The following is a 23455-nucleotide window of genomic DNA, read 5'->3' as shown; positions in this document are numbered from 1 at the left end:
GTAACTGCGCCCAAGGCAGGAAGTTCTCGCGCGGCCGAGGAAAGATATTTCAGAGCTTGCTTGTTGATCCCACCGACCGATTCCGTATTAGGAATTACCGACACACAGGGACAGGCTAGAATTCGTAGCCGTTCCGCGACGGAGCGAGTCATCGGGTCACCGATCGGCGATCGCGGTCGCCGCGACAGGCCGACGATCTCTCGCTCCGATTTTCGCTCTCCACGCCAATGAATGACGTAGCGAAGATACACCGTGGTGGCGGCGGTGGCGGTGGTGGCGGCGGCGGCGGCGACGACGACGACGACGTCGGCGGCGGGCCGATCCGCTCGCTCATATTCGCTAGAGCTCGCGTTCGCCTAGCCGCGCGCGCGAGTAGAGTACACACGGTCTGATCGAGGGCGCATGCGCAGACGCGTTGCGCGCCGCGACTCGACTCGCCTCGGCCCGACTTCTCGGCTCTCCGTGGCTCGCCCTCCCCGCCGCCAAGGTGCATGCATGCATTCTATGCGGCGTGCACCGCATTAGATGCATTTCTAAGTCGCGCCGCAATAAATCGCAGAAATATCGAAGTGGAGAAGAGGCCCGCGCGCTGGCACCGACAGCCTCGAAATCGTGGCCGCGTGACACGCGCGAACTCGACCCGTTTAAGACGACGCGACCCGCGTATATCCAGCAGGAAGCAAGCACAGCACACGGAGACGCGAAGGAAAGGGAGAAAGAAAGAAAGAAAGAAAGAAAGAAAGAAAAGGAGGCAGCCGGTCGAGGGAACACCGGGACAGAGATACGCTGGCTGCTCGATTTTCCTAGAATCCGATAATCCGGTAAGCGACTCGGGGAGTCTGCTCGCTGCACCGCGCGGTTTCGCGACTCGCTCTCGAGCCACGGATCCCGAGGGAGGAAGAACACGCGTTCGCTTTCGCTACGGAGATCGGTTTTCGTGGTAGCGCGGTACCGCCGTGCACGCGCGTGCAAACTTGGTGACGTCTTTCGACGCGTATCCCGTACTCCTTGGCGATCGCACGCTGCCGGGGATATCCGAGAGGGTTGCGATATTTTTTCTCCCGGACTTCGAGACAGGTGAGAAATCGGGACGAGTTGCAGTGATCCGAGCCCCGTACCGCGATAAACGCTCGTCATCGTCGAATTGGAATAATGATTCGCGCTCGTTGTTCGACCGGCAGGAAGTGATAAAGGTTACGTTCAGCGACCCGGACGCGCGCTAGCGAGAGAGAAGCGTCTCGCGAACGCGCCAGAGATTTTCACGGAAAAAGGGCTGTCACGGAACCGAGGGGGCACTTCCAAGGAGGAAGAGAAGAATACGACGCACTGAGTCACGTGCGAACCAGTCCCTCCCACTTGCGGACGCGGTGCCGCGGATTTCAGTGCACGCTGAAAATCGTAACGCCACCCAACTCGAGCAGCTCCGTTCGACCTACGATCCGAAAGGAAAAATTCGCGACTGTCTAACGAGAGGAACGAAGAGGCGCTTTATCGGTGCCCCCTCGAGCCGCCTACAGCGTACAGCCCTGGTACACGTTTTCGCCGATACGGTACACGGCACGGCACTTACGAAAAACTGTTCCACGCGAGATTCGATGCTAACGGTGTCGTCGTCGTGACGTCCAACGGAATCGTGTGGCCGAACCGATGCGCGCGGAGATCGTCAGCCGCGAGATCTTCGAGAAAAGAAACGGGAGAAAGTGGAAAGAATCGACGCGGTCTACCGCCGAGGTCGGAACGATTCTTTGCGAATCGTTTCGTTGAATCCGTTCAGAACACGAGGGTGTCGAGTCTGTTCGTTTCTCGGTGATCGCGAGTGAGTGAAATTAATCGGTTGCGCGAAGCAGTGTCGGATGAACTGGAAACACGAATCGTATCGAGTGGATGAGGATGGTGACGAGGACGAGGACGACGAAGACGAAGACGAGGACGAGGACAAAGAGTGTGATACAAACGATCACGAAAACCCGCTGAAAGAGAAAATACGAAATCAGGTAACGTTTTGTAGAGTTTTACTAATATCGAGCTTCACGCTGCCAAGGTCGGAGAGATCGATCGCAAGATTCGATGGATCTCTCGGACGCGTCTCTCTCTAAACTCTAACGAGTATTAATATTCCTTGCTTGCAGAATTCTGACCGGTACGCTTTAGCCGCAAACTAACAAAACGAAACCGCGCGGATTGGAGAAAATTTGCTGATGCAGCCTAAACGCGGAAAACGTTCTCGTTTTCTCGGCCTTCCAATCGCCGTGTCGTTTCGTAGCGATGCTGCTTTCTCCGTTGCTTCGCTGATCTCGTCGCACGCACGCTTCGTTACCCCCCCACCCGCTGCACTCGAAAAGAGTAAACGATATTCGACGCTAATGATCGTCGTGAAAATTCGCTCGAAACGCGAGAAGAGCATCGAGGATCGACCGTGAGCGAGCCATGCCAGGCTTTTGTGGAACGATCGATCGAATAGGTGCCGGAAGGAGAGGGTAGTGTACGGAAAACAGGCTGTGGGAGAGAGGGAGGGTGTAACGTGGTGATTAGTCGCAGTGTTTTGGAAAACAATGCGCAGAATTTCGCCGGTAATAAATAATAAAAGACAAATAAAGTGTATCATCGGGGAAGGGTATTGGAGATGGGTATCGAAGGGGATGGGGGACAGAGCGGTGTGCCGACCGTGCGTATGAATAAACAACGCGGCCATATGTATTACGCATTATCGAATAAAAACTAAATAAAATACGAACCGAAGAGCCGTCTGAAAACTCCGAACACGCTCTTTATCGTTGCTAATCTTGAAACCTGTATCGAAATGTTCGACCATTGTCCTACCCTCGAAATTCTTCCTCTCGGAGTAAAAAACGGGAAAAAGAGACAAGGTAGCAAGCATGCCCCTCAAAATCTACCTGGAAACGAAGCAATGTTGCGATTCACGCGTTCTCCCCTATCCTGCACCCCTCCATGTATCCGAAAGGGAGCCGAAACCTTTAAACGAGTCCGACCCGGTGTCTCCTTGAAACGCGTTTGCTACCACGAACAGGAGAGATAATGCTCGAGAACGCGAGGAGAAAAGGTTTCTTCAAGGAGGGGTAGTTCGAGTAGAAAAATTAGAAAGAGAAGAATAATAAAATGATTCCGGATAACTCGATGCTCTTTCCCCTTTGTTAGCCCCCACCTATGGACACGGGGCATCACCGAAGGGCTCGCCCTTCCCTCTGGGCCCTGTTCCACCCCCCTTTTTTAAGGCGGCCAGCTGCGGGGTCAGTTTTCGACGGGCGCGCGGCGTATTAAGATGCTACGCTAAAAATTGCTCTATCGAGCCTCGTGTCATCGTGTCTCGCGTGAAAATATCGCTGGAAGCGCACCGCCACCATAGGACACCCCCGAAAATTCCCAATGGAGAGGCACGAACGTCCGCCGAAGGAAGAGCGCGAGAGAGAAGGGAAGAAAAAACAGTGTGGCGCGAGAACAACCGCCGGATTGCTTCTGCAGTGATGAACGCGTGATGGATATTAAATGGGTGCACGGTACGCATCGACAGATTAATTCCATTTTCATCGGGCCTTGCAGCTTTTCACGAGCCAGACGTTCCAAAATATTTAACGTTCGTTTCTATCTCTGTTTCGCTTCGTCCCCGCTGCCCGTTTTTTCGTTCGTTGCTCGAATTTTCATGAGCAAATATTTCCCGATCGTCGGTCATTCTCGTACGACGGAACAACGTGGTCCATTGAAACTTTGCTCGTTCGAGCAACCGGGTCATAGCTTTCCCGCTCGAATTCATCGAACCTCGATGCGTCCTAATTTTAACGTCGATCGATCAAAGTTATCGTATTTGTTCGTGTCTTGTTTGTCGAAAGAAATCGCGGAAGTTTGGACAATTTTTTCTACCCTTCGCGCCAATCGTTTCGCGTCGCGCAAATAATTAATCGCGAATAATGCTGTTTTCCGGTGGAAATGCCGAGGGCGATTCCCCTCGATTCTAAAAACGCGGCTACATCGGCTCGTTTAATTTCGCTAATTTCTTTTCTCCCGTTCAAAGTGTGCTCGTCCGCGAGGCAAGGGTTCCGCAGCCCTTTCCTTCTGTCACGGCCGCGAGAGATCAGAAAGAGAGACAAAGGAGAAGAGTCGGAGACGTTAAAGGGTTCGCGAGAGGTTAAAAATCTCGAGAGGGTGCGAGAAGGGTGGAAAGAGGGTAACGTCGCAAGGATGACGGACCGGAAAAATAATTACTTCTCGTACGCGCGGAGCGGATGCTATCCGAAACCGCGAGAATAATTGCGGCACTGAAATATTTTGACTGTGAACTCCCCGTAAAATTTTATAAGGAAATCGAAAGATGGAAGTTGCGTTTCATTTATTCTACGCTTCGTTAAAGAAGACGCTTGGCAAGTATCGATCCGCGAAAACAATGGCTTAGCAATTTGCGCAAAAGTACGGAAAAACGTTCCCAAAGAATTCTATTATCGTTACGACCGATTGAATCGGCCCAATCATTATCCGGAAATTGGATCTTCTTGTTCCTTTTTAAGCGACAAAAACTTCTCCCTCGTTTTCTTATCACCGAATTACCACCTATAAAAGTTCCGAATAACAGGTTCGTTGTCAAGGAACTACACCCTCGAGCGAAGCTATTTCGCTCCGAAGTTGAACGAAAATTTACTTCAAATTCCTAATAGTAAATATAGACACACGCATATTTTGCGCTTAAAGAACCTAGGAGTCACAGAATGTTAAAAAAGAGTAGGGTGAAAAATTGTCCGATCAAATTAAGGTAAAATTAAGAACAACGAGAGCTTCAGTGAAAGAACCTAGTAGTCACAGAATGTTAAAAAAGAGTAGGGTGAAAAATTGTCCGATCAAATTAAAGCAAAATTAAGAACAACGAGAGCTTCACTGAAAGAACCTAGTAGTCACAGAATGTTAGAAAAGAGTAGGGTGAAAAATTGTCTGATCAAATTAAAGGAAAATTAAGAACAACGAGAGCTTCACGTTTGTACAGAAAGAGCATAGTAGTCAAAGAATGTTAAAAAAGAGTAAAGTGAAAAATTGTCCGATGAAATTAAAGTAAAATTAAGAACAACGAGAGCTTCACTGAAAGAGCATAGTAGTCAAAGAATGTTAAAAATGAGTAGGGTGAAAAATTGTCCGATGAAATTAAAGGAAAATTAAGAACAACGAGAGCTTCACGTTTGTACAGAAAGAGCATAGTAGTCAAAGAATGTTAAAAAAGAGTAAGGTGAAAAATTGTCGGATCAAATTAAAGGAAAAATTAAGAACAACCAGGGAGGTTCAGGTTGATCCACTCGAGCGTTATCGATTAAAACAATCGAAGAGAATTTGTCTTTCCGTGAGACTGCGGAGAGAAAACGTCTAGAACGAGCGACGAGGACAGAGCGTGATCGTAAAAGGGGACAGAGAAACGAACAGAGGGTGGATCGTCGGCGGGAAAAGATGGCGTAAAAATGGAGGGTGAAAAATACGGAGTGGGATGGGTCCCTGTGAATCCCCACCCCCGATCTCGACACTCCTTTTCGGCTGTTCCAGTGGGAATACAGCCGCTCGAAACGTTTCGAAATTCCGCGTCCCTCGGGCTAGCAACTTTTTAAGACTCTTCCATTAGCGAGCGTGACGCGGTTGATGGATACCGATTTGCGAATGGAAATCGCAAGAAACAGAAGGGGTTTTTTCGCGAAATATTCCTGCAAGTCGAATCTGCGAAAAATTCGGTTCGAGACAATATCGGTTCGGAAAAGCGGAAGATCTAATTTTACAAATATTCTGACATTCCGAATAATTCAAGGCTTCGCGCGAGGCTAGCGGGTAAACGTGTGCGTGCGGTAGTGTGTGTGAGAGGAGAGTGGGAAGGGGAAGGCGGCACCGAGTTAAAACAAACATTTTTGCGCGTGCGAGCTTCGGCCATAAAGCTCTGCCCGGCCAAATGCATTGGCCGGCAGTTGCATAACACTCTAGAATAGCTTCGGAAAATGGTGGACCTTCTCTCGCGACTAGCTTTTTCTTTTTCGGTCTATGCTGGCTGTTCTGCGCCGCGATACCAGGAATTCCCCACCTCTCCGATCTTTTCCCTCTTGCACGAATTCCTTTACGGATGCGTGTTTTTTAGGAAACGTACAATTTTTTAGAACAGACAACCATCGACTGTACCGAGTTTCGCTATTTTCAAACTTAAGACTTTGTAGTGCATCGAATACACTGATTTATTTATCTTGGCGGGAAAAATGACAAGACTGAATGGCAACTAATAACTTGTCAAGCGTCGAGCAGACATTGGATCGCTGTCGCTTCCAAGAGCCAAACTTTATTCGAAAGAAACACGTGGACTAGGTTTTATCGTCGCGATTCTGATCCTCGATTACGCGTTGCGCAACGACGCTAGGACCGCTTAAAAATAGCGTTCGAAATGGCGGGTATTTTTTGGAGGGCTCGAGAGGAACGTTCTCGGTAGCCAAACGAACGTTGCGAAACGTAGAATCGTGGTAACCTGGCCGCGAATTTCGAGAAAGAAAAAAGAACGTCGGTGTTCGAAAACATCCACCCTTCCGATCCGAGGCAATTAAAATTATTTATTAAAAGACACCGGTCGAAAGTAAACAGATAGGAGGTTTGGAGAAGAGGCGCGATCCGATTAAAATCTAATTTTTCACGGATACTCTCTTAATTAAAACATTAAATTGATTGCGGCGCGAGGCTGAGGTGGCGAGGGTGCAGCGGCTTCTCGAAGCGGGACGAAGTTACGAGAGACAGGGTCGGAGAAAAAGAGAGGAAAAGACGAAGAGGTTCGCGCGAAAATAAATGAAAATGAAATCAATTATAAAACTGTTTGAGGAGACTCCGAGCAGCAACCGGAGTACCCGATGGATGGATAGACGGATGGACCGGTACGGGTCGATCTTGAATTTTCTTAATTAAAAATCTACAGACTTTGCTTTCAATTAAAAACCGAAATTCCCTGCTTTTCTTGCCGATCGAACGATATCCGCGACGATTCGAAAGACGAAAAATGCGGGAAGCTAAAAAATTCGCCTCGAGCGCCAAGTTTTGTTTGGCACCGTCCCGTATATTTCGTATCGGTTTTTAAAATTGGCAACAAATAGAAAAACTATCCTCGGTGAAACACGTTCTCCGTTTCTGTCAAAGTTAGACCAATTCGAGAGAGAAAGGGAGAAAGAGTGAGAGTGACTCTCTAATCTTCGCGAGATTTTCGCGGCACGAAGACGTCGCCTCGATTTATGATCCTCCTAAATCTCGACCGTCCTCCCTCGGTCGGGTTCCTTTGTCCCTGGACACTTTTGCACTTTTAAAACTTACTTCCCCCCGGAAATTTCATTATAAGTGCCGCGGCTCTCGTCGCGGCGATAAGACGACGCCAACTTGTTCAAGGCGCGTTTTGCTCGCCGTTTTACATCGTGCCCGTCCGCGCGCGGCCTTTTGAAATATTGCCCTGGATTTCACCGCGACGTCCCTTCCTTCTGTTTACCGGCCCGACTTTTCCGCGACTTAATCAGCAACGCCACTTTATAGATAAACAAAGTTAACGCGCCGCGAACTCGTCCGAAATATCGTCGCTGCAATTGCCAACTCCGCTCACCCGGGAAAAACTGAATCAGCAATCGCGGCGCAATCAGCGTGCCGATTCTTCTTACTTCGCGCTACCTCCACCGAAAAATTTATTTACAATAAACCCCACTGTATCGACGATTCGATCGGAGAGAAGCTCCTTTATTTTCTAATTCGTTCTTAGTCAAGGAGCGTTAAGATTGTTCTGTTAGAGTTCCGAGCACAAAGTCAAAGGGTTAGAAAAGACCTCGATACGAAAGGCAACCGCGAAAGCTTCAAAAAATCACAGTCGCGAGAAACGTCGGTTTCGGACGATAGGTCGACCGCTTCCGGGGCCGGGTTTAGCGGGATTCGCAATCGCGATGTCTCGACGGCGAAGAGTGCAGCTGCCGCTACCTCCGTTAGCGGCATATGCCGCGTGGTCGGCACTGCTCTTCCGATTATCCACATGCTACGCGTATACCTTACCTCGGAGAACGGACATCTGGCCTACCCGCGGTGCTTTGCGGATTATTTGCTCGTTTGTTCGTGTCCGCGTGCCCGATAGCTCGATACGCGGCTTCGAGGAGCGAATTCGCCGCGGAGGCGAAAGTTTAATTGAATCGCTTTTCGAGCGGTTACGGTAGAATCAACCCAAGATGTGTTTAGAAACGACAACTTCGACATACTCTTTTGGGATATGGAAGCAAGGTGCTATTTTAATAAAACACATTTGTTAGATTTTAAATTTGAAGTAGTGATCTCTTTATATACTCTTTCACGAGATGCTATTCAGACTAGTCCTCGGACCTAATGCTCGAGTGGTTCTATGCTTCATCGATACTTTAGTATATTTTAGCACGCTTACATTGGAAGTCCGTCTTCGACAACGCAGTCGAATTAGGCAAGATATTCCTTGCCTTTAAATAAACTATGAAAGAAATAACGTGGGACTTTTGTATATTCCAACAATCCTTTCGAGTACTCGCGAAACACCAGGAAACTCGAGCCGCGCTCGGCCTTGGCCAATGACAATTTCGCTACCGAATAATCGATTCGGATAATACAGCGAATTGTCATTGCTCAGTGGGAAGGTCGGATAAAAAGGTATCTCGAAAAGTGTCCATTGAGTCGGAAGGAGAAAGTTGGAAGAATCGGGGGTAGCCCGAGGGGGTGGCTCACGGTTGAATCGTCCGCAAATTGCGGCGAAAAAGGTAAAAGTTGGCCGCGTAACTTTCTTCCGCTCCGAGGTTGATTTTTGTTTTCATTTGATTAGCTCCGTTCATCGCAGTTCGAGGGGGTAGAAAACGGCTGGTTAGCAACGTGGAGCGCGTGCAAGTTGGCGAAAGCTCGCCACGAAAGATTCCGTTATTTTCATGGACTGGAATCGATAGGGGCCACCCACGCGTACTTTGGCCGTTGTGTGCGAGCGTGTGTCGACGCGTTGCTTGGGTTAGGTTAAGCTCCCGCTTAGACCGATAGCGCAGCTAGGTCACGTCGCACGCTAGGTGTTTACATCGGGGAAGACCACGCGAGGATATTCAGGTGCCATGACCTACCGCGAAAAAGGAGTCGCGTGGCCGAAACGACGTCTCTCTTTCTCCATTCCTTCGTTCTCGTTTCCCGTTCGTTTCCTCTTTTCGTCTCTTTCTTCGTCGTCTGCCCCTCGCGACTTCGAGGGATTACTTTCTCATTTAGATTTTATCTGAAGCTCGCGCGCCGGTTTTCTTATGTTCCTCTCAGACGGCCATTTCCTGCCTCCTACCCGCGGCACGGCTCCTCCTTTGTTTTTACTAATTACCCGGGACAGGCGAGCCATCGAGTTACCCGCGTCTCCCTCCGCCTCTCGCCGATCATTAGGCGGCTGGCCAAAAGGACGTCCCCGATCATTCGCTCGACTTCTCTCTTTTAAATAACGCGACGAAACTATTGTTCCAACTATTGTTCACGGAAGAGCACCTAGATGTTCCTCGAATCTCGTCGATATTTCGTTCGAGGCGATACGCGTTGGTCGCATGACCGAGCTCGGATCCTCGGGGACGGAAGAGCGACCGCTCTGTACGACCGAACGGTAACGTCCAGCAGGGTCGAATACGTCGAATCGACAGAGGTTCGTCTGCCGTTGCAGCTGTCCCGACAAAAAATCAAACCTCGATTGTTTTATCGTCCCCCCAGCGGTTCTATCCGCTGGTCAACCGGTCCTCTCCTTATTATGATTATCCTAGAAGGGTCGCCGAAGGGGAGAAGCGAACGGTCTCATCCCCGTCTCGCGTGTCGGGAACTTCGAAAGGCTGCAGGCCAGTTTCTTCCCTTCGCTATCGAACAAGTTCGTTACGAACGGTCGAAATTTCGTATGCTTTTTTGTTTCTTCGGACGAGTAGAGACGCGGTCGAAGAAGACGCGACGCCGACGTGACGGTGAAAGGGACCGAATGGGATGTACCACGTGTCACGGTGCCGCTTGTCCGCGTATGCAAATGAAACCGTACCATTGTGTCTCACGGCACCCCCCACCCCTCTTTTCTGACAAAAAGATTCAGGTCAAACTTTCATCCGGTTAAGAATTTTTATTTTTCGACGAACGAAACAACAAAAGGGGTCAACCCTGACACTGCCTCGACGCACCGAGGGTCTTTTGGAGGGTGCCAGGGGGAGGGAACCTTTCGGGACGCTCAACGGTCGGGACAGTGTCGTCCTAAGACAATCGATACAATTACGAGGAACCGCCATCGACGCTTGGAAAGACGACGCGAGAGGGTCGGTCCGCCACCGGAATCCCTCTTTTCTTCGCCGATTACCCCTCCATCCAGCTTTCTTATCCCCTCGAACTTACCCTTGTTTCCTCGACGCGCAAAAAATAAAGGGTACGAATTCGCAAACTCACGATTTTTCGAACAAATGTACGCGCTAGCGAAACGATTGGCAGGTGCATGTATCGAAGCTGCATTTCATCCACGGTCCGTGACGTACACAGTCTAGCAATCGTAATAAGATCTGGTCTATCGATGAAAGGCTCGCGCTAGAGAATGCCGCTCGAGAATTTCCAGAGGCGAGGCACGCCGTTCTGGCGGTGGTCGATCAACCCCCGTGGAAACGCGATGGAGCGAGTTGCGGTCACCGCTAGGATTCGAAATACGACGGTGTACGTACTCTGTTACGTCGCGTACGCAACGATGTTATGTTAACCTTATAGTCGGGACGGTGGATAGGCACGTAGCGTCGCGCTAACGCCCCTCGAATTGCTCTTTACCACCGTTCGCGAACCGATCGAGTTTTACGAACCGCCAACTTTTTTTTTCTTTACGAAACTTTTTCTCGATCGTTCAATTTCGTCGACGTTCTACGATCGTCAAGATAGAAAGTTTGTAAAGCGTTTAGTCGAATAAGAAGAAACAACGTCGTGGCAACGTTTCGTCTCTGGAGGTTGATCCACGTCTCATAAAGCGAGGACGAGACGAGTTGTGGTCAACGTTGGTATTCCGAAATACACGGTGAACGCAAAGTCCATTCTGGCGTGCACGCAACAACGGCGTGCTAACCTTACTGTCACGCCTGGGCCAAAGGGATGTAAAGCCGCGATAACACCTCCGAATCGTTATTGGGTGTGATAGAGAAGCCACCCCTCATGGTTTGCGAACCGCTCTATCGTGAAAAGGAAGCATCGCGAACAGTTACGAACTCGATACTCGTTAAATTTTCCCGAAATTCGCGAGCCCGTTACTTTCTTCGTGATTAAAAAAATTTTGTAAAGTTGATCGAACGATCGATCTCCGCTGTGTCTTCGGTAGCTGTTCGAAACAAGAGTATCGGAGTAAAATGTCCTCCGAATAAAGGAACAATCCCCTCCTCGAAACTCGGGGCAATAATTTGAAACGGGAATGCTCGTATCGTCGAATCACCGGCGTGTAGCAATCGAAACAATCGATAAAACGAATGCACCCAGTGGCGCGAGGATAACGTTCGAAAGAGAGCGAACGGTAGCTACCCGCGGACTTGGCCGTCGAGGAAGAAAGCGGGGGAGCTCGATATCGGCCCCGTTTTCTTTTCGACGGCCACCGTAAAGGGGAGAAGATCCCTCGATGCGAAGACGACGCTCCGAAACGACGAGATACACGGAGAAACGCGGTGAAGGAGATCTCTCTCGTTCTCGTTCGAGCGAGCGAGAGGATCGGCAGAACGGAGGACGAGATGATCGGCGTAGGCGCCGAGTACGTCGTTATCCACCTGGCGGGGTTTGCGCAGCGCAAAACGCAAACGCAGGAAAGCGCAGAGAGAGGCGCTTCAGCGCATGGGGCATCGAAGCGCTGGTTAGCGAGGGTGTCCGAGGGGGTGGATGGACGAGAACGGGACAAGGTCCGGCAGAGAGGGCTGCGACGATTCGACGGAGAGGCTACGAGGGCCACGGTGGAGTTGGGGAGGTCGAGGGGCGCGCGTCCGAGAGAGGGTTGCTGGCTCGGTGGTGCGATAGAGGCGGTGAGGAGGTGAGGTGGGGGTGCCCGGCACGGGGCCACGGCGCAGTTGCTACTCAGACACGGGGATGCTCGCAATGCCTCTATCAAAGGTTACCGAAATTTTCCTAAAATATCCGTGTTTCGTATCGCGATCGGCTAAGAAATCGTGTCCGGTGCGCGCGAGGTGTTCCTGGATCGGCCGGGAGATCGGCGAGTCGGGAAACTCTTCGGACGGGAGAATAATCGCGGGGGCACGTCGCGTCCGGTCGCGTTTCGAAACGTTTGGAAGCGTTTGATCGCGTCGCGGAACAGTTTCGCGGAAAAGAAGGACCGAGGAGCGCGGCTCGGTTGATCGTGGGACGTCCGATGGTGCGATCGGCGTGTTCGCGAAGGGGACGATGCCGCGGGACGAGGTGAAAGACCCACCGGACCAAGAGAAAAGGAGAGAGGGAAAGAGAGAGGAAGGGGAGGGAAAGTTCAAGGAGGAGCGAGCGAGCTACGAGGAAGAAGGAGACCGTTTTCTACCAAGATCACCGTCCCGCGACGTGCCAACAGACACTGGCGAGTCGCGAGGAGCACGTGAGGGAGAAAAGTCCGGGAAAGCACGAGGAGCGAGCAAGAGAAAGAGGCTAGGCAGCGAGGAGCGAATAGACCGAGCGAGAAAGACAGAGACAGCCTCCCGACGCGTCTTACCACGACGCGCAAGGAGCGACGCCGCGCGCCTCCCTAGAAGGGGAACGACCATCTGGAGGGGACGGCAAGGGGGTGGCTGCGGCGGGGGTAGCAAAGACGCTCATTCGTTCCTCGGGTCACGTGGACCCCTTCTTACCAGCAGGCTTTTTCCTTTCGTCCCGCGGGAAATTCGAACCCTTTATGCCCGACGCAACCTTACCACCCCCGGAATGGGGTGAGAGACTTTCGACGCCGGACAACGCCGTACACGCCGGACGCCACGATCTTTCTCTTCGTCTATCGATGCTTACAGATTTCCATTTTTTTTCTCTATCTTTCTTTCCTTTTTCGATATTTCTTTTTTCTATTTCGAGCGAACTTACTTATTCGCGGATAAGATACTCGGTCCTTCGATTTCGATAACGCGGCGCGATTCGACGAGCAAAGATAGATCTCGAAAACTTGACGCCTCGACGAGCCCCCTCGTTCTCTTTCTGTTTCAGACGCGTCGCACTGTGTTGTTATGTGTTGTCATAGTTATTTCATTGAAAAATTAATTTCACCGTTTCCGAAACACGCACCGATTTCTGTCTGTGAAACACACAAAGTCTGAACAACTCCTCTTAAGTTTCTGCCGAAACCGGACTTGATTATTTAGACAAAACTTTCGTTCGAGCGTTCCTCATTTCGAAATTACGACAAATAAGAAGCAGAAGAAGAAGACGACGAAGAAACGAAAGAAGAAGAAGAAGAAGAAGCGAAAAAGAGATATAGGAAACCAAGAAAAAAAAATACAAAAAAGCAAAAAAAAAGAGAAGAAACGAAATTAAACAAAAAAGCATTGCCTTAAGAGAAAAGAAGAGTATACCTACACTGTCGAAGGAACAAGCAAGAAACACAGGGGGGAAAAAGAATAATAAAAAAAAATAATAAAATAACAAAAAAACACTTTAGACGCCTAAACAAAGTAAATTGTAAAGATATGACTAAAGTATATTTTTAACAAGTTTTGAGAAACTTTAGATTTTAAACGTAAATTTTAAAAGCGAAAAATGAAGAAAAGCGATAAAATTCTTAATAACTAAAAATGTGATCTAAAAGTCGTTGCTACCAAGAGAAGCCTTATGTCCTTGTTTCAATTAGTTCGGTTCCAAACGTAAGTACCCGACGACTCAAGCGAATATTAGAAATACGAGTAGCACGAGTTTGCATGGCATGTTGCACGCTTCGTTCGAACAACTCGCGGTCTCCGATCGTCAACGATCCTCTTTCTATTATCTCTCCGAGAGAACCGTGAATCGAAAAGATAAATCGTCGAAACGCGGCTTTTCTTCCCTATATGTATAAAGCCTTACCGAGTCGTAATAATAATAGCCCTTTACGGAGCGGCACACCCAGCAACGACCGCCACGAAAGTTGCCTCTCGTAATTGTATACTTTCGTGCGTACAGCACCGCTTGCCACGGCTCCGGCACTTATTATACTAAATCGGTTAAACGCGAGAGCGTCCGTAATCATAGCAACTACACCGTAATCACTACTGTTAACCGTAGTATTGCCATTACGCGTATTATCATTATAATTCGCAGATTATTAAGTAGCGTGCAACGGCACCGATGACCACTTGCCTCGGCGTCGACTCTAGTTACGCGCGAGACGATCGTGGTACAATTTCTACGAGCAAATAGAGTTCGGCGTCGGTGCTCGTAAAGCAAACGCAACGAACCCCCGTAGGCCTTTGTTACCGCCTGAAACTTGGACGCGAGAGTCGTTGACCGATCGGCGTTGCCTGCAAAAGTTGTATTCTTATCGGCAAAATGGCGGCGGAAATCGTTAAAATCGGGATCGTCCGGGTAAAATTTATCGTCGAGCGGCAGGGAATAAAAATAAAAAAAAAAGAGAAAAAAAATCAGCGGCGCCGAGGGGTGGAGGGAAATTGGCCAATGGACGGTCCGGTCGAGCGGCCGGTGAAAATCATTTTATTTTTCATGGAACAATGACGCGGAGCTAGCGGACCCGGGAACCGTATCGATGATCAGGGGTGAGGTACGCGCGGAAAGCTCGACGGAGGGAGCCGAAGGGGGTGTGGGGCAGTTCGATTTGAAATTTCCTATTTCGCGACTCGCAACGAAGCCCCGGCTCGAAAACCAACCGGCGCATGCAACGTAGCAACGAGCAACACGCGAACAGTTTCGTTCGTTGGTGAACGAGAAATGACTGCGGGGACGAGAAGGGGTGTGGGTTGCGTTGCAAGGGATCGGCAACAGCGCGCTTTAGCCGAGCATTTTTTCGATGATTTTGAAACGAGTGGGAGGACGGGGGGTGCAGCACTCGTTGGACGCACACAGGCGCGGAAACGAATACGGGGCTGCAAGGTTTACGGGGCGCGTAGGAGCCCGTGCGAGTCTATCGTCCCATTTGGCTGGGTTCGTGGATGGTCGGTCGGTGTTGTTGCGCCGGGAATGCCAGCAGGGGGTGGCGGACAGGAGCGGAAAGGCGTTAGGGTGCCCCTCGCTGGAAAGAGAAGGCGATGCAACTCGGTGTCGGTGGTAGCATGAACCAGGGTGTGCGAGAGAGGAAGGGTGAGAGAGGGTGGCGGGCCTGCATGCATTTTTTTTCCACACCCCGCGTATTGATCCCGGAGTCATTCAAAATGGCGGCCGGGGCCGAGTCAGCCAATGACTGCCTGAATCGATGACTGCAGCGAGCCACCCCCGGACCGGCCAATGGGAGGCCAATGGGAGGCCGTCGCACGGCGTTCTATGCGGGAACCACCACCCCGCTGCTCTTGCTCTACACTATACGAGATACCGGCCTACCACCTTCCTGCTGCCGTTAGTACGTGCACATGCGTTTGCACGCGTGTCTGTTTCGTGTTCCGGGTTCGAGCTCGTCGATGACCCGGGACACGTCGATGATTTCCACGGAAAATTCCCTACCCCCCGTTCCCGCGGCGACCGGGCCGCGTTTCGACCCCCGAAAAACCGTTCAACTTTCCTCCGCCGCCCTCTCTCGCTCCTCCACCCGCCGATTTTCGTCCAGACCGTTCGCGTTCGCTGCGATTAACGGCCTTCACTCCCCCTTTGCACCCTCTTTTATTCCACCGTCGCGGAAATCGCGACTCGTTCGATTCGACCGAAACGAATCGCTTCCCGTATTCTCCATCGTCATCGTCGTTTCTTTGCTCGACTTTTCATGCTCCTCGGCCGATTCGATACGCGGACTAGTAACGATGCGCGCTATCTCGGTTACCTTGATCCTGGATACGCGCCTTCTTCCTTATCTTATCTGACAGCGTACGCGCGACGTGTTACATGGAAAAAACACATGCGATCGCGATCTTTTTCGTTTCTCCATTTATCGGATAGTCGAAGATCGATCGATCAGAAAAGGAAATCGTAGGAGCGACGAATGGACGCCGCGGACACGGTGCGTGCATCTGCCTCTGAATCGAAGCGCATCAATTTTCTGCGACGGCACTCGTTGCCGCACTTTGTGCCGTGAACGCGGGGCAAAGAGAATGTCGAAACTGCACGAGGCACGAGGCACGAGGCTCGATTGCATCACGGTCTACGGAGCGTGCACTGCGAGCTGCATTACATCTGTGTGTGCATATGTACTTAGATTGGCTTCTATTGACATAGCCACAGACGACGACGGTGGTGGTACAGTCGGGAAAAACGCGAGCGACGCGTTCCACGGCCTCGTCGCCTCGCGTCGCGTCGTGTCCGCGAGCCACTTTGATCTCCAACGGGGGATACGTTCCACTACACCCGATTTTCCCTCGGATTCGATTGACGAGCGTTTGTCGGTTCGAAGCTTTTTTACGACTCGTGAAAAAATCATACGGTCGATCGATCGAATCCCATATCCGTTATCGACTAGATTCTCGATCAAATTCGCATCCACGGTCCGGCTAGGGTTCAAACGGGACACCGCGCCGCCGGTGTGTTTGTCGAATCGATGCTCGGTACATCGTTCGCGCGGATTTTGTTGATCGTTGTCAATAACGGGACCGTGTAAACAGCGCTGACAAATTAGTGGTGTCTCGTCGCTTTCTGCGATGACTTTCGAGCGCTCCGTTTATATCGAATCGTTTCGAGGCGATATCGTGTTTCGCTTCTTCTCTGTGTGTCAAAGTTGTCTTCTCGAAAAGGCGGTGGTTGATTTTAAAAAAAGAGAACAAAGGGCTGCGGAAATGATCGAGTTTTCGACGAAGGGTAGGAACTTTCTGTCGCAGCTGTACTAAACGTACGATGGAATGGTTTTTCTAGCGCGGGCAGTTTTTCTATTAAGCTTCATTTGTTTCTTTCATTGCGTAATGCGCCGGACGCGTCGCTCATTTCATCCTACTGGCGTGCACTCCTACCGTTAGAATTCTTAATCCGGATTGCAGTTTCGATAGTTTGCGTGACGTTCGTTCCTCTGATTCGTTGTTCCGATCGTAATCGACGCGTAGCGGCTTTCGACGCTGCCTTTCGTCGTTTTCTGTGCGTGGCGTGCTCTCGCAAAAACGTTTCTCGTCGAATCGCAGGTACAGAAGTGTACCCGTTGTTAAACATCGAAAAAAGTTTGTCGATTTCGTAGGTTCGTCGAACGAGGATCGCGCGCTTCTCGGTACGCGATCGATACTCGACGTCGCGTTTAGCACGGACAGAAACCAAAGAACGAGTCACCCTTTTCCGTACTCGTTCGACCCTTGTTCTCCGCCTCGCCACCAGGCGTCACCTCTCCACGGGGTGATTTTCTCTCGAGGGGATGAATCAGCCAGAGTCCGCGCGAACGAACAAAGATTCCTACTCTCCGACTCTCGCGATTCGAATCGGTAGACGGTCGAGAAATTTCAAAGAAGTCCTCTTGTTGAAACCTTATGCACCCAGCAGGAAGCGAAGGTACGATCTGACAAGGTTTGTTGCGATGCTCAAAGAGTATCGAGAAAACGCGGTTGGCGATCGAGGTGGAAGACGGTTGAGCGAGTGGAGGGTCCGTTTTGGCCGAGAAGTCGGACAATCGAAAGAAAGAAAGCGAGATCAGGGTCAGAAGACAAATGTCTTCCTACGCGAAGCCGTTCTATCAGCGGAGTCGATCGAGTCGATTCGCAGCCGAACAGAAAAAGGTAGAGAGCGCGAGAAGCGGGAGGGGCAGACAGAAATAGGGAAGGAAGAATCGTGGCTGTACAACGGCACAACTGGCCGGCAAGAGTGCACGTGTACGACGATCGTACGCACCGACTCGAGTATCCTCCTCCTACGTCGAGTCGCGCCGTGGATGTTCCAGCTGCCGAGCGGGATCGGGATCGAAATCGGAATCGGGATCTAAAATGTTACATGAACGCGTGCACGTACGTAGATGCAATTGGTCGCTCGCCGGCCCGCGTGTACGGTAACCGTTGCATATGTGCGCATGCAGCTCCGCGATCCACCCACCCTTCGTGAAAGAGCCTCGGCTCTCACCTGTTTTTACCCTGCCGCCGGTTCATTTGTAATTTAAAACGAGCCTCGATTGCCCAATGCGTCCCCCTCTTCACCCCTGCGCACTTATCGCTGTAACCCATAAATTCGTGCGTATTTTTCCCGTTGTTAAACTCGCGAGATACTCGAAAAACAGCCTCGAGCCGCGTCCTCGATCGATCTAATTCGTCGTGGAATCGGCTCGCGGCGTAAAATTTGTAGCTCGGCAACGGGCTGTCAGGGCCGGAAGTTCGATCGTGATCGTGGTACAGTAGCCCTTCTCTTCGTACACTCCCCCGCGCCGTTTCGCGTGTTTATGCAGATGCGTGATCGAAAAATGCTCGTGCGGTTACGGACATCTGTCAGATTCGCCGGTAGATAGATCGAAGTAGGCGTGCTTCTCGTAATTGTGCTAGGTACATCCTCTCGGAGAACGATCGGAGTTTGCTCGAAGACTAGGACAAAGGGACAAAGAATCGGCGAGCACGCTCGGATTAGCTTCTTCGCGAGAATTCGTTCACCCGAAGCGTGGAGAGCGCCTCGTGGCAGGTTGTCGCGGAGGGTGAATGCCGCGTACGCGAGGCGAAGGTGGGGGTTGTAGCGGAAAAAAAGAGGGTGCGCTTCTCCGCCCTTCGGACTCACACTTCCACGTGGCGTACACGTGGAAAAAAGGACGAGACCAGCGTAAAAATGTGGCGCGTGGGGGGTCTACGGTAACGTGGTGGGGAAACGAAAGCGGTCGAACGAAGGAAGGGAAAAGCGGGTTGAGGAAAGGAAGGATTCCCGGAGAGCAGAAGAAGAGGGATGGTAGAAGAAGCGGTAGAGGGGAAAGACTTTGCGGGTGCAGGAAGGGATGGAAAGCTCGTATCGTGGTGGGGTAGTAGACACGTTAGATGGTCGCGGAGAAGGGGCGAGAAGAAGAGAGAAGGGTGTCCTCGTCTATTTGACGAGAAGGGTGCGTAAGACGAGTAGGAGATGACCATCGACCACCCTCGGCTATAAAATGAACATCGACGCCTCCGTCGAAAAGTCGACGTCCTTCTCGAGGTCGACGATCTATCTTTCGACCGAGATCTCGTCCCGTTCGGAAGATCGAGATTCGAATCGAGACGAAGAGAAAGACGAGGGAAAAGTTTTCGAACCGACCTACTCTCTCTCTCTCTCTGTAGGAAGGGATAAAAAAAGAAACAACACCGAAGGGAAAAAGAAAGCGCGTCCCACTCCCCCTCGTTTTGGTTAGTCACGCGTGTGTGGCCATACGTGGCATAAGGGAGGAGGCCATTTTTATACGACGGTCCCCTTCTTTTTATTCGTACCTCAGACTGCGCCGCTACACCCCCTTACAAGAGCCGACAACAATTTTTCGGTCAGTCGAATTCGTCGGTTCGTGACGTTCGCACGTCCGCGTGTCGGGACGTTTAAGAAACGCGAAATCGTTGCCGGTAACGGCGACGACGGAAGAATAAGAAAGACGTAAGAATAGGGATCGTTAACGAGAGTAAAATTTCAAGGACGATCTCGGCGAGACGAGAAGAAAAGTAGGCGCGCTTCGGTGTTTATATTCGCGTACGAAGGAGAGTCTTTAAGGCGCGCGAGGCGGAGGGTGGTATCGGCATCGGCTATCCAGGTACGCAGACAAAGACGATCGGAGTTGTTGCACCCTGCCTTTCCGCTGGGTTTCCTCGAGCGATAGGCTACGGAGGGAGAAAGAGGGTCGTCTCGGAACAAATCGGGAGAAAGAGAGACTCTCGGAGAAGGGAAGGTGAAAAAGAGGAAAAGGGAGAAAGAGAGAAGACCGCTACCCCACCAGCGGTCCTCTTTCTCACCCCTTTAGGAAGGCTACCCCCGTCGGAGACGTCGACGGAGTCGGCAGCGTACCGTCCCCCACCCACGACGAGGAGCTTGGTCCGAAGGCAGGGGGCGAGCGGGGTGAACGAGCGTCGAGGAAAAGGGGGAGAAGACAGAGCGCGCGCCTCGCGCCTCGTCGTAGGTCTGGTGGGGTCAAAGGAAAAGAGGGGTAGCTTGAAAACTGCTGTCCTAGGGCAGGTTCAGTTTTTCGTCCTCTCCGAGGTAGATTTTGGTCGTGGGAGGACCGGTCAAGCGTCGGACGTCGGTCGAGGGTGACCTGGGCCGGGGCCCAGGTCCTAAGGACCCTGGCTCGCGAGCCTCTTAGGCGGAAAAGGGAGCCGGCAAAGGGAGACGAAGGCAGCCAGAAATTTCGCGACCGCGCACCACCTAAGACAACGCCCCTACCCGAACACGCGTTCTTTAAGGCACGAGGGGGTGGCTTTTAGTCAGACGCACGCGGTCTGAGAAGCGCGCCACCACCGGCCCCCGACGGAGAAGGACTTAGCGTTTCTCGCGAGCCGCAGACCCGAGTCAGTTTCGGTTCCTCCTCCGTCAAGGACTCGAGAACGCGGAAGAGGAAAGAGCTTTTTCCTCGATCGTACACGCGCCGTTGTTGTATATTTGTCGTCGTCCTCGTGAATCGTCGTCGCCTTCGTCGTGCTGCTCCTTCGTCTTCGCGATCGCAACGGAATACTGGAACAACGCGTCGTCGTCTTCGTCGTCGTCGTTCGTCGTCCTTTTGCCTGACAGACGCAACTCTCTGCTTCGAGAAGAGACTGTCGGCCAAGTGCGTTTACGCGATCGTCGCCTTCTTCGAACAGCTATCTTCGATCCGCTCCGGAACGTAAGGGATCAAGGATTTTTCCCTCGACGATGTTCGTGCTTTTATCGCCACCGCGTGTTCTCTCAGTGCACTCGACCCGCCACGGGACTTTGAATAAAGTGATCATCGTTCGGTACCCGATACACACGGACGGAAGCGTGTTCGAAAGTCCGAGCGATCGTTTCTTTTTTCCTTCCTGATTTTGGTCACTTTTCCCCTCTTTCGGCCAACCACCGCTGATCCACCCCCTCCATCCGAGTTCTCTGACATGCCCGGTACACGTTATCGTCGTCTACAGTGTTTCGTCGCGATCGTCAACGACTCGATCCTTTCTCGATCCCGGTTACGGGCCGCGGATACGGACCGCTTTTCTAACGCGCCACCTCAAAAAAACAAGTACACCCGTGGATCTCTTTTGCCGCTCGTTCAACGACTCGTCGAAAATTTGACCGATCGGAACATCGATTCGCGAATGATCGCGAGTGTTCAACGAAATTATCGATGCCGAATACGATGCGGCTGTTGTTTCGCAAGGTGACGAGGAGCACGATCTTCCTTTCGACGGTGCGACGATTCGTTCGACGATTCTTCCTCGCACGAAGTAGTCGTCGAATTTAAGAGACGTGTCTCGACGCGGGAACCTCGCGATTTTAATCGGAAACAGTGGTTCTTGAAAATCGTCATAACGGAGCAACGTTGTCCAGATGAAAACGCGCGCTCGTCTTCGCGAACTGTCGAGACTAAAGACCGCATCTATTCTACTATTTCCTTCTACGCGATCCCTTCTCTTTGCAAAATCCATCAGTTTGTTGTTTAGCCGCAAGTTGCGGAAGATTCTCACGAGCGGATTTCAGTGACCGACAGCCGAGTGCGACGCGACGGCAAAACGTTCGGGGACTCGCGTGTTTTCGCGGGTTATCAAATCGTGATTAAACAGTGCGAGAGGCAACAGTGATATTCGCCGTATCATTACATCGGTTTAACCGAAAACCTTTCCCCAATCTTCTCCTGATCCAATGGTTACGCGTTCCGACGTTTCGTTTTCAACCTCTAGTTCCGAAAGAAGCGGTGTGTGAAAAAGAACGTGTCTTCGAACGATACGATTGATAGACGTGATCGTGCTTGGTGACAGGTCGAACGAAACCGTGGAATCCCGTAAAGCCTTAGAAAGTTTAGATAATTCGTAGTTGCATGCATCGAGACGCGTCGTTGACGATAGATCGAGTGACAAACTTGTGCGAATCGTTCGTTAGTGAGAAAAGAGGAAGATGTAAAAATAGCGTTTTCTTTCTGAATTGCAGCTTCAAGCGGGAGACGCGTTGCAGCAAGAGATTCCCGCGCAGGAGAGGAAGACTGGACAAAGCGGAAGAAGCAGAATAAGACGAGCAAAGCAGAAGAAGCGGAAGAACACAAGAGCAAAAGAAGAGCGAAAGCGAGACGCGTAGAAGCGGGGTTGCGACGGAAGTGATTCGATAGCGAAGAAGAGAGAGCAAGGAAAAACGAGAAGGAGAAAACGAACTAACGAGAAAGGAGTAGAACAGAAGTCGAAGAAGCAGAAGCGGAAGAAGATCTGGAATAAAGATAGAAGCGAACGTTGAAAGAATCGAGAGAATATCGGTTGGAGAAAAGACGAAGGAAAGGACAAGGGAGAAGAGAAGGAAGAATAGAAAGAAGAGAAAGCAGAAGAGGAAGAAGAAGAAGAAGAGGGAGAAGAAGCAGCAGCAGCATCAGCAGCTCGTTAGAGAAAAACCTCGCGCCGCATACATATATATTTCAGTGTGTTCAAAAAACGAGTGTACCTAAGTGCAATATTAATAAACCTAAACGATAATAAGAAGCAACCACAACTACCATCGACGATATATCGGTAACGGCGAGCGGTTAATCGATAATCGAATAGAATTCCTTTTAAAGAATTAAAAAAAACCCTAGAGTCGCATTTCGAGGAGGAGTCGTGATCGGACGCGAAAAAATACGCGGCGTTGAACGAGGAAACGAGTCGTCGAGAAGAAAGCAGCCACGAAGAGACACGCTGCGCGGAACGAGTGACCGAAATCCGAAATCCCGCGAGAAGAGGAACGACTGTCGTCCCGATTCGAAGAAACTACACGACCTATCATCGTCGCACGGTGAACGCGCGAGTCCCTTTTTTCACGCTTCCGACCTTTCGGACTTGCACGTTCGCGTACACGCACATACACACACACGTACACGCACATCGACATAACGGGGCTACTAACTACTCAGGGCAAAACGGGACGAGCAGTATCGTTCATCCGCGAGTGAGATTTCGCCGGTCGACGAAACGGCAACAAAAGGGCCACGACGACTCTCTTCAAATTCGAGCGAGTTCGCGTCCGCACGCACTGTCCTTCTCGTTCACACCGTCCGGGCTGGGCAATCCTGAATTTTAACCTGAACTTAAGTGTACGATAGACTTTAAGTTAGATAGAAGAAAGAAATCGGCTGTTCTCCGATCTAGGAGGACGTCCAATCGAGCGCGCACTGATTCATCGAGCAGAGACTACACAGACACTCGCTCACTCGCACACACGACACACACGCACACGCACACACGCGAAAAACAATCGCTACGCATCGACGCGAAGACAGACCGAATACCGGAGAGCAAGGAGGAGTAGAACCAACAGGAGGAAAAACCGAAGAGAC

The 23455-nt window shown here is 51.0% G+C and overlaps 1 protein-coding gene across 1 annotated transcript; it reads left to right on the top strand.

Moving 5' to 3' along the window:
• The first annotated feature begins 331 nt into the window (after nucleotides 1-331).
• On the top strand, nucleotides 332-22230 carry LOC143265005 (uncharacterized). Its single transcript, XM_076534481.1, has 2 exons — nucleotides 332-1994; nucleotides 22087-22230. Exons 1-2 carry the CDS (start codon nucleotides 1854-1856, stop codon nucleotides 22228-22230), a joined length of 285 nt encoding a protein of 94 aa, XP_076390596.1. The 5' UTR covers nucleotides 332-1853.
• Nucleotides 22231-23455: the final 1225 nt, after the last annotated feature.

This window comes from Megachile rotundata, chromosome 8 (genome assembly GCF_050947335.1).
Source record: "Megachile rotundata isolate GNS110a chromosome 8, iyMegRotu1, whole genome shotgun sequence".
Lineage (NCBI taxonomy): Eukaryota > Metazoa > Arthropoda > Insecta > Hymenoptera > Megachilidae > Megachile > Megachile rotundata.
This window is presented reverse-complemented; position numbering and strand designations above follow the sequence as displayed.

Coding starts and splice junctions, on each gene's coding strand:
- LOC143265005 (XM_076534481.1), top strand. CDS start 1,854: ATGAACTGGAAACACGAATCGTATCGAGTGGATGAGGATGGTGACGAG. Junction 1,995..22,086: donor AAGAGAAAATACGAAATCAG/GTAACGTTTTGT, acceptor TCTGAATTGCAG/CTTCAAGCGGGAGACGCGTT.